This window comes from Mytilus edulis, chromosome 12, assembly GCF_963676685.1.
Source record: "Mytilus edulis chromosome 12, xbMytEdul2.2, whole genome shotgun sequence".
In the NCBI taxonomy this organism is placed as follows: domain Eukaryota; kingdom Metazoa; phylum Mollusca; class Bivalvia; order Mytilida; family Mytilidae; genus Mytilus; species Mytilus edulis.
The window spans coordinates 56,115,500-56,127,321 of NC_092355.1; the positions used below are offsets into that span (position 1 = coordinate 56,115,500).

The following is an 11,822-nucleotide window of genomic DNA, read 5'->3' on the forward strand; positions in this document are numbered from 1 at the left end:
AATAATAGAGACATACATATTAAGATAATCTATTACAAATCGGTAACTAAGGGATGCTGAGGCTGCCAGATTTTTGTTTTTCTGCCCTTTAAATGATTGTGGGGATAAAAGTGTGGATGCACTTCAGTTGCACAGTTGAGCTACGTTTTTTACCCCAAAAGCTCGAAAATAGCAATTTTGACCCAAATCACCACATAGCATGTTTGGCTATAAAAATTGCTGTTTCTCACATAAATAGACCATTGAGGGTTCTTATTCTTGGAGATGTTATTCGTAACATTGTATTTGAATGCTCTGTTGATACTATTTCCATAAATAAACTACAAAAAAGTACATTTTGAATCGAAATTTTACAATTTTCCGATTTTTTTGTTGTTGTCACGTGACATTGGACTGATTATCACGTGATCAAACATGACAAAAAAAAATTACAAACCTTTCATTAATAATACTGAAAAACTGTTTTCTATAAAAAGGCTTAGTTGATAAGTCTACTAACAGTAACAAGAAAGTTATGAATGATTGAAATTTGATCGTTCCTCTGCGGCAAAAATAGTGCAATTTTTGCCGAATGGTAAAGAGTTAAGAACTCAAGGTGTCAAATTTTGGATTTTATTAAAAATGTTGGTTTTCTAGGACATGTATATATGCTTTGAACAGACATACTGCAGTGTTGTTTGTTTTAAAAGACAATCATAAACAGATTTTTGTAAAACATTATCATGGTTATCAATTCACCTTTTCAGAATCTAAATGACTACGTGTTATCTCCTTGTTCGTACACCAAAATAAAAATAACGTTACGCCATTGGTTAAATTTATATTGTCAATCTCGGCTGAAACCAATTACAACGTTTTGGTTTACGCTTTTGCAAATATTACCCAGAATGTATTAGATTCTGAAACGTCGAATTCACATAAGTAAACTCATAAATAGTGTGATAATAATTAGAAAATTATTCTTCTTTTTTGCTTATGTTTAGAAAAAAGGCTCTCTTTGCTGTATATTTTGCAATTACAATACTTTATACAAATTGACAAATAAATCTTGATAAGTTATCATTTAAAAAGGAGGAGTCAGTGTACTGATTTTTAACATAACAAATCGATTTCTATAGATAAGTTGTACCTATAAACAACTCGGGTGTAATGACTATTACCACTTCGATGAAGAGAAATATTACTGAATGCTTTACCATGTTTACTATTTTATGTTTTTGAATCTGTTAGAAATTCTAATTTGAAGGTCATTCAAACGTGGTAACACTAAAGTCGTTACGACAATGAGTTATAATGCAATCTTAACTAGTGCAGTTGTGTTGTTTTTAAATCTACCAGCCGTCAGCATTTAGGCTGGAATAACAATTTAAATCTGTAATTTCTTTTAGAAGTTGTCAAAGATTGCATGTGAGTTTTGTTATTAAAGAACATGATAAGATATTTCTACTTCAGTAAATTGATTATTTGTTTTTATCGATCAAATTAGACTTCTGGGCGTCAGTTAATTTGACATGCACTTAAATATTAAAGATAGAAATTACAAACGAAAGGAGGATATGTAAGTGCTAATTAAAATAATAGTATGATTACCTCAATGTTATGCCATTGCAATTCCCCGATATTTCAATTTGTCTCAGTTAATCAAGTCAAGGATATCTTGGCAAATTACATTTGACAGAGAACATTTAGTATAAGGATCTATCGAATGGATCCTTTTTGTACTACTTAGATTGATATTTGAGATATTCATGTTCATCAATTGAAAATGTTAGATTCGATGTTTCAATACGTTTACTGGTAATAAAATCAAATTATCCTAAAGCAATAAGCGACGTCATATGTTTGAATAAAATTAATTGTATCGAACATGCCTTGATTAATCATTCTGATAAGTAATATAACACACTCTGAAAATAAAATTCTCTTGTCACAAACTTCATTCTGTATTCAAAAAAACAGAATTACTACTCAATGCCGTCTCATATACCATATACCACAAATACTTCGTATTGGTCTCATATACCATATACCACAAATACTTCGTATTGGTCTCATATACCATATACCACAAATACTTCGTATTGATGAAATTGTAAATGACATACTGCTAAACAGTATGAAGAAAACAATAAACTCATAAATAAAGTGCAAAGCCACACGACAACGCCGCTGCTCAGTTTATTAAAGATATGAAACAATTCATATAACTTGTATACACAATACAACATTTCAACAATATAATTTATAATTTTTCCAAACATAAAAAACTACCCTCCAGTCCTATCAATCATATAATTACGATAAAAAGGGGGAGTTATAAATAAAAATTTACCAACTTACTTAAAAATTAAACTTTAGATAAATGTGTGTTGACGGTTCGGCGCTGTCGTGCTGAATGACCAAAACCCCCGTTTTGGCGGGAAAAATGACCGTGCGATAAGCACGACACCTACATACATCATGACCAAACAAGAGAAAATAATTTCACTCTTATTCACTACGTTCAAACGAAAGAAATTATATTTCTCTTGTCACAAACTTCATTCTGTATTCAAAAAAACAGAATTACTACTCAATGCCGTCTCATATACCATATACCACAAATACTTCGTATTGGTCTCATATACCATATACCACAAATACTTCGTATTGGTCTCATATACCATATACCACAAATACTTCGTATTGATGAAATTGTAAATGACATACTGCTAAACAGTATGAAGAAAACAATAAACTCATAAATAAAGTGCAAAGCCACACGACAACGCCGCTGCTGAACCAAAGAAAGGGACAATATGTAAAAAAGGACTAATAATATAATTTTGAAAAAAAAAAATATACTAAAGACCCAAATTTTGTGAAACTAACATTCTGTCCGAAAACGAGTCCTTAACGTAACCGTCTTTTGCTGTCTCCGACCTCCAACGTCCATGCCTTTTGAAAAGTCTATCAGAAATACCAAAATTACAAGCTGCAGAAGCTCCACCAGACCTTAGACTGTGAAGGCCAAAAGATTTTATATTTGGCACAATCGGAGAAAATGCTTCTATAAATAGCTCTCGCATTCTTGTATAAGAAAGAGGTTTGTTTTCTTTTCGGAACACATAATTTTCCTTGGTTTTTGTCAAATTACGAAATACGAAAACATCAGTATCAAGTGGATTATTGCTCCATTCTAAAAAACTCTCAAAGTTCTTCACAGGACATAATTTATTCCCGGTTCTCGCAATGATTATTCGATCACCATCTCTGTAAATATCCGTTTTACTTTTCTGTATGAATACTGACATATGACTTAGAAAAAATTGAATATCACAGGTTTTCAAATTCAGCAATTCAGAAACACGTAAAAAACCAGAATAAGATAACAAACAAGCGGAAATAGTACGCTGGTTGTAAAGATTATTTTCACAATATAACCTGTCGAACATCTGTGAAAGCATATCTGGAGTGATCGGTTCTTTCTTTTTAATCGGAACAGATAGACGTCTCTTAGCTCCTTCAAGAATATTTTTCACTAAATCAGAATCTGTAGGAGAAATAACACTAATAATTTTATGTGCCCATCTAATACTATAAAACGCTTGATTGATAGGACTGGGCGTACGATTTTGTTGCACTAAACATGCTAAATATATAGCCACATGTATTGGTTTGGCCGGTAAAATAAATTCACTAGATATTCCATTAGATAAAGCCCATTTTTTCCATCTCAAAAAACCATAATAATAATTTTGAACGGTGTTGTTAGATTTACTTTCGGTTAACAGATCAGGAAGTAAATGGATTTTCTCAATCAAAGTATCAGGTAATTCCAACAGATCGCTTTGGAAAGCCTGCAAAAACATATGTAAAAATAAAAATCACATTAAAACATAATGTACAAAGCACATACAATTTGTATATAAACAATTTCACAATCTAATGTTCATATAACTCGTCTCGCATTTCACTTAAGATTAAACCACCACCACAGCCCCTCAGGCCTACTGTAACATTACCGCCACCAACTCAAGAACTTTTACATTAGTTGTTAAAAAGGTTCAAAATCAAGCCTCAAAGCCAACACCCTGAAGGGTAAATCAATATTTCCAAATACTGATTTATTCCCTTTACCAGAAGTATAGAATTTCTTGTTAGTAGGTAAATCTATACAGCCTTTCACCTCTTTAATGAACCCTTCACCCGTAGGGCATAGCATCGGCCAAAAGCTTGCCGACTTCCATAAAGGTAAAACAAGTGTCCCGTGAGCAAAACATTGCCTCATGTAACTTATTACTTTAGACACTAAACATACAGGTGGTACAAACCAACCATTGGCACCTTGCCAGTTAATAGTAAATGCATCGATACCCATCGAGTTCACCGTCCAATAACGGGAATAAAATACCGTTAACTTATGATTGTCATCATTTGCAAACCAGTCTATCTCATGAGGTCCCCATAGGGAATCTACATACATAAATAACTGTTCGTCAATACCCCAATCGTCATAATCAATAATACGACTGATGAAATCCGCTTTCTCATTCAAGGTTCTAGGAACCCAAACTACATCGATAGATATATTATGTATCAAACAATTCTCAAAAATGCACATAGCAATATCCTGTAACTCAGGTTTCATACTACCTTTTTCCACAATAGTTACTACATTCTGGTTATCACTGAACCATTTAATTCGTTTATCTTTTAATACATTGATCATAGATAATAGAATATTTCTAACAGCATTTAGCTCTTTCCACGTAGAACTCTTTGAAGCCTCACATTCGGACCACATACCATGTGCTATATTAAAAGGTGTTTCTACAACATAGCCACCATATCCTGTATTGCTTGCATCACTATAAACTACAGATTGACATGACACATCTGAAGAAAACTTTTTAACATTTACGTGTTCTAAATTTTCTCTCCAAAATTTAATTTGTATCAAGCTTTCTGTTGATAAAACAATACAACTATTCCACGAAGTCATACTTAAAATATCAATGCTTAAATGTTTAGACATGATATAAGCAACGTTACCAATGACGTATGACATGGACACTATTTGTCCCACTAAAGAAGCAACCAATCGTGCATGGACTTTGCCATGTTTAGATACATAGTATTCAACGTCAGCAATGGTTTTTAAAACCTTTTGAACTCTTTCGTTCGGAATGGTTATAGTGCCACGGTTTGTGTCAATTGAATAACCCAAAAATACCAAAAGTTTCATAGGTGACCATTTAGATTTTTCATTTTTAGGAACAAATCCACTCTGAATTAAATCTTGTCTCACTTGATTGGACATAGTTTTGCAAGTTTCTTCGTCCGTATGAGTGCCTAAACCATCATCTAGGTACATTAAAACTTGCTTACCTTCACCCCTCCACTTTTTTATAAGTGGTCTTGTGATCTTAGTAAATATATAACATGCTGACGAAAGTCCAAACGGGAGAACCAAAAACTTATACCATTTTTCGGTGTTTTCATGCCTCCAGGAAAACCCTAAAAATTCTGTATGTGGCATAAAAATATTAACATGGTGATATGCCGACACAATATCAAACTGGAAACAAAAAGAATTGTTTGTGATAAACTGCATGGCTATGCGAACATCTTCAAATTTACACTTGATTTCCAAAGATGTTTGTTAACATGACGGAGGTCTAAAATAAGGCGTTTTTTCCTACCGTCCGACGCTGAAACTGTAAGAGGATTTACAACACGAGGTTGAAATTCACATTCCTCAATCAAACCCCTTATAAGAAGATCATGTATAGCTTCGGTAACAAACTCGCTATGGATGATTGCCGATCGATTGTTTTTTAAGCATACAGAAGGAGGGGTACTGTAAAAAGGAATTTTGTAACCATTCAAAATAGTATCTAAAATATAATCATAACAACCAATATCTTTCCAAAAAGAATAGTGACTTTTAAGCCTGTCCTTCACAATAATATGTGCCTGTCCCTGTTCATACTCGTAGTAATCATTAGTGAGATTATCCGAGTCACTTATCGAAGATACTTTAGTTGTATTATTTTCAATTAAATAATCTATGTTACAATTATACTCATCTTTGATAAAGTCTGTACTATTTCGATTTTGGCTGGATAGGTCTGGGATTGAAGGGACACTGGCTTCTCCAGTGCTGGAACGATCCACAACCATAACATGCTCCTTGTCTATTTTGTCGTTGATATCCGCTCGTGCTGGGTTGATTTTTGTACAAGGCTTGACCATTGTACCATGACTGGGGTTCACGAAAGGGCTGATTTTTTGTTTGGAAAGTATCAACAAATTGAGAAGGAGTACTGGGAGCAGAATAATTAGCCTTCTTAGAAGCAGACTTTTTTCCTTTTGCATTACGTTTACGTATCGCCCTACTCTCAGCTTTATTAATTTTGTTCTCATCGTCGGAGTTACTGGCCACTGGATTACTTTCATATTGCCTAACAGTCTCCCAACCCCCTTCACTACTATCGGCAATCTTAACAAGTTTATTTCGTCTTTTAATCTTGTCAATTACTTCAGTAATAGTTTCCCGTGCGTAGTCGGTCTTTGAATTATCAATGGCCCAAATAGCTTGTGTCAGGTCTTCTAAAAATTCAGTATTTAGTAGAAATTGAACCTTATTTCCCTCATATTTCCAAATATATTGAGATTCAGTTTTTAACTTTTTAACCTGGGAAGCAACTGCAACGGTAGACCCGTGAACTTCATGTTTTAATTCGGAAATGTCTTTCCTAAGTTTTTCGTTAAATTCACCCTGGGTTTTAACAGCTTTCATAACGTCTCTAAGAGACACCTCTTGTTCTGGGGTTTCCATCTCTTCAGGGTCCGACATTACAAAAAATTTACCAACTTACTTAAAAATTAAACTTTAGATAAATGTGTGTTGACGGTTCGGCGCTGTCGTGCTGAATGACCAAAACCCCCGTTTTGGCGGGAAAAATGACCGTGCGATAAGCACGACACCTACATACATCATGACCAAACAAGAGAAAATAATTTCACTCTTATTCACTACGTTCAAACGAAAGAAATTATATAAATAACATGTTTCACTATACATATGTATGGAATTAAACAAAACGAGAACCGCATACCTGTTCACTGATGTTCAAAGTTGGTTTATTTAAGGAATGACTGTAATATTTTTTCTGTCTATGAAGAGATAACATAACAAATTTTGCGTGTTATTTAACAGTGTGCACCACATTTTTGTTGTTATTTGGAATATCATGCTTCATCACATAAGTAATTTAACATATACGTATTGTAAACCTGAGACATACATGTGTTTTTTTGCTTATATGAAGCATAATTAATTTGATTTCTTCCAAGACAAAAACTCTGAGTTCAGTATTTTTGTGATTTTACTTTTTATGAGTTTTCCTATTAGGAAATACATTATTATGTTTCATTGTAGGTAAACTCTCGAGATAGCATATAAAACATTTCATGGAGATATTATCTAAAGTATCCAATTTTCAAACTGCCTGATATTGATATTGATGTCAGAGACATTTCTATTGAAGCTACTTTATTTAGATGTGTAGACCATATTAACTGCATACTTAGTATTACTTGATAATATCCATGATTGAGATTATGTCAATCAAATTCCCACGGCGAAAAACGAAGTTCGTAGGTGAAAACTTATTACGTATTCAATGTATACAGGTTATTGGTCTTACAACAATTCAGTTGTTGCATAATTTGACTTTTGAGTTTGTCTTATTTTGAGATGCTGTTAAGATTTATCTTTAATGTGATATATACAATACTATTTTGAACCCATATTTGTTTTTTTTTTTAAATCTTTTTAGTAGCTGTTAATTATAATGATATTTTGACCTTAGCGGCTGATTTGGTTGTATTGCATTCCTTTTTCAGTGGTGATGGTGGTGGTAAGCTCTATCTCTTACTTTACCTTCAACCGTAAATGCCTTACTGTGACTTTGAGATAAAGAACAGTTAAACAGCGCTGACCAGTTCTATTTGTACTTTTCTGTGCACATACGAATATATGGTAGGAATGGCCATCCCATATCCTTTCATATACATGATTTTCATTCAACTCACTCTCCTTATTTTGTGCAAGATACATACCACTTAATTATTTGATTGATGATTACTGTGATATAATTTATTGCCGTGGATACAAATTTTCGTGGATTGAAGAAGACTTTTTTATGGATAAAACATTTAGTGGTTTTGACAAAGTCTGCATACGAGCCTTTATATATGTTTAATTCGTTTATCACTTAAATTCGAAGTTCACCTGTATCCATAAAAATCGATAAAAAAAGGACATAACAATGAATCCACAGCATATATAACGGGTCCTTTGATATAAATTACAGGTATTCAGCAGCGTTATACCATTGTAATAATGCATTGGAATAAACAATTCGATAATTTATTTCAATATTTTATTGAGCAAATATCAATACAATGCAATACAAATAATATATAAAAATAACAATATTATCACAGTTACATCATTGTACATAATCTACAACATGGTATTTAGGAGTATATAAATTAACGGTGAAGCACGCATCACTTACACTTTATGGCAATACCGTAGCAAACTTGTGTCAAACCAGTTTCTTACCATGATACCAATTAAATGTTTTCTTTTCAAAAGACGATATCTTGAGGCATATCATATAAAACAATAAATTGACTTTTTTGTTCGATCTCATATGGATATATATATATTTGAAGACTATGTCATTTTAATTTAGTGTCAATTGATCAAAAAAAAACAAAACACGGATGTTAATTGTTGGTCTACGACGAACCGTTGAAATCTGAGCCCGAAAATCAAACGAATAAAAGCAATTTTACTTTTTTCACGTATATTGCTGACTAAATCATATGAATATCATCAATTTGAAAATATGGTTTACGGATTAACGAAAAATGGACAGCAATGTGCAAATTTTAGGACCGAGAACAGAAGACTGAATGCATAAAGAATAGAAATTAATTTTTGTTAGAATATGAAGAATAGAGAATACCAGGGAAAATATATCAAGAATAGAGAAGAAAGTAAAAGCACAAAACTACTGAACTCTGAGAAATTCAAACGGAACATTTTATCAAATTTCAAAATCTAACGAATGGATAAAAAAGATGGCATCACAAAATAAAGAATATACAAATCAAAGTCTCCAATCCACAATCTCGTCGTATCAATAAGTATTGACGATTTACGCACACTACCTTGAAGGCTTACCCTTCCGGAGCACCTGATATCACCCTTACTTTTTGGTGGGGTTCGTGTTGTTTATTCTTTAGTTTTCTATGTTGTGTCATCTTTACTATTGTTTTTCTGTTTTTCTGTTTGTCTTTTTCATTTTTAGCCATGGCGTTGTCAGTTTGTTTTAGATTTATGAGTTTGACTGTCCCTTTGGTATATTTCGTCCCTCTTTTATATTTAGGAGTTTTCATCATTAACATCATACTTATGTGGTATATTATTCTTTATAAGGTAAATGCATACACTACAAAAGTCAAAAAGTCTGAAAAGACCAGTTTTTGTCTGAATTAGCATGAATTTTTACTCGACATTCTTAATTTGCCTGAATAATTTTTAAAAATTCTTGACATAGTATGAATTTGTCTAATAAGGTTCTTGATTTTTCTTGACAAGTGTCTTGACAGTATGAACATTGTCTTAAAATTTCTCGACACTTCCTGTATCATCTGATAAGAGTCTGGATTAGTCTCGACCAATTCTTGACTGTCTTAAATTTGTCTCGATATGTCTTGACATATTCTTGACATTCTTAATAATGTCTGAATATGTCTTGACATATTCTTGACATTCTAAATAATGTTTGAATATGTCTCGACACATTCTTGACAGTCTTAAATATGTCTTGACACTATCTCAACAGGATAAATTTCGCCTGAAATGTGAACAGACTTATTATTCCTGGAGTAGATGATAATTTATTTTTAATCTTTGGGAATTATTCAATTTGTTTTTATGTTAAAATAATTAACTTCATCATTTTGATGAAGAAAATTCATTTTAATTCAATTTTTCATCATCAAAATGATGATTTTCATTTTCATCTATCAACAAACTTTTTTAATTGTACTGGCATGGTCAGTCAACTGAAAAGTTGTATGGCTGATTACAGGTAAATCAGTAATTTCTATTTGACAGTTGTGTGTACTCTGGGGTGTGGAATACCTTAATTTTATGGGGAACATCCTGTCCATGTGTATTCCAACAGGTGACATTACACAAATTGTTCTTTTATTAAATGAATGATTTGTATATCATCATGATTTGCTATTTATATAAACCACATTTTGGTACAATAATTATTTACCATATAAACATTGAGTATTGTGAATGTTTAATGAAATATGTCTACAGTATGATTGGTTTTAATCATTTAATTTATAAGATTAAGGAATCAAAATTTGTAATTATTTAAAAACCCACATTTAAATTATTTCATACTTTAGATTTCATAGCTATATTTGCATTTTTAAAAATATTTATATGTCCAAATTTTCAATTATTTTACATGCCCAACTTTTATTTTTGTTGTAAGAAGTGTAACTTGAAACAACAGTATATCATATAAAGAGAAATAAAATAAAGATAAAGTTATCATGTATATTGGTCATGATTTGTAGAGCTCAGAACTGTCAAGTAAATTTTAGACACAATTCAAAATGTTCAGAATATGTCAAGCCATACTGATAAAAAATAAGAATGTCAAGAATATGTCGAGAAATTTCAAGACAGTATTCAAATGTCAAGAATTTGTCAAGAAATTTTAAGACAATATTCAGAATGTCGAGAATATGTCGAGTAATTTTGATACAAATTTAATATAAATGAGAATTTGTCAAGAAAAATTAAGACACAAGTCATACTTTTGGAGAATGTCGAGTAAAAGTTCATGCAAATTAAGACAAAAACTGGTCTTTTCAGACTTTTAGACTTTTGTAGTGATAGGAACATTATAATGTAAAATATCAACGGCATGCAATGTCATAGGAGAGGTAGATCAATGCATATTAAATGCTATGTCAATTCACCATCAATTCTAACATTTTCGTACGATGTCCATAAATACTGGTAATATTGCCTCATTTTTCTTATTTACATGAATGTTACCGTTTAATTAATATTGTTATCTGCTAGAACATCAATTGACTCAATTTGAAAAGTGCATTTACGTCTAGTTGAGATATCAAATATTGTATATACGATTGTTGACAAGTAAAAGTGGTGATTATTAAACTATGCGATATACACAAAGGTAAAGGTATCCGCAAATCTATAATAGTCTATAGATTGTTTGTCAGCTTTGCTGATTAAAGTAAATCAAGGAACAATTTTGAAAGCAACAAATGTATAAAGTGTTATCTTGACAACAAAATCTGCATAACAATATGGTAATAAGAATGTACTGGCCGTCGAGCCCCATGCATGATATATTAGAATTAATTGCAAGTCGTCATCGTATCATCACAATATCTGATTTTAACGTATGAATTTGTTCGCCTATTTTTAGATTATGAAAACATAAAAAAGAAAAAGATATAAGATTCCTCCAAGGAGAATTGAAATATAAAACATGTAATACAATATCATCGCAATAAATGGTTATGTGAATGTGCGAATCTTCAGATAATGATTTCAACAATACTCTTTAACAAGACGTGTGTCATGTATGTAACCACTAAACATCCAATTTACGGCGAACATCGCCTTATCTTGATTGCACTCTTCGACATTCCATCGGAAAAAGATTGAACGATTTTCAATCAAATAGGATAATTCT

The 11,822-nt window shown here is 31.9% G+C and overlaps 2 protein-coding genes across 2 annotated transcripts; both read right to left on the reverse strand.

Annotated features, from left to right (window-relative positions):
- Positions 1–2,143: 2,143 nt before the first annotated feature.
- Positions 2,144–4,006, reverse strand: LOC139498849 (uncharacterized). Its single transcript, XM_071287430.1, has one exon. It carries the CDS (start codon positions 3,849–3,851, stop codon positions 2,844–2,846), a length of 1,008 nt encoding a protein of 335 aa, XP_071143531.1. The 5' UTR covers positions 3,852–4,006; the 3' UTR covers positions 2,144–2,843.
- On the reverse strand, positions 2,144–5,596 carry LOC139498848 (uncharacterized). The gene has a single exon (XM_071287429.1). The coding sequence runs from the start codon at positions 5,594–5,596 to the stop codon at positions 4,037–4,039; it is 1,560 nt and encodes a 519-aa protein (XP_071143530.1). The 3' UTR covers positions 2,144–4,036.
- Between the last annotated feature and the right edge of the window lie 6,226 nt (positions 5,597–11,822).

What these genes read in the sequence shown, in the direction of transcription:
- LOC139498849 (XM_071287430.1), bottom strand. Translation starts at nt 3,851, where the DNA reads ATGTTTTTGCAGGCTTTCCAAAGCGATCTGTTGGAATTACCTGATACT.
- LOC139498848 (XM_071287429.1), bottom strand. Translation starts at nt 5,596, where the DNA reads ATGCAGTTTATCACAAACAATTCTTTTTGTTTCCAGTTTGATATTGTG.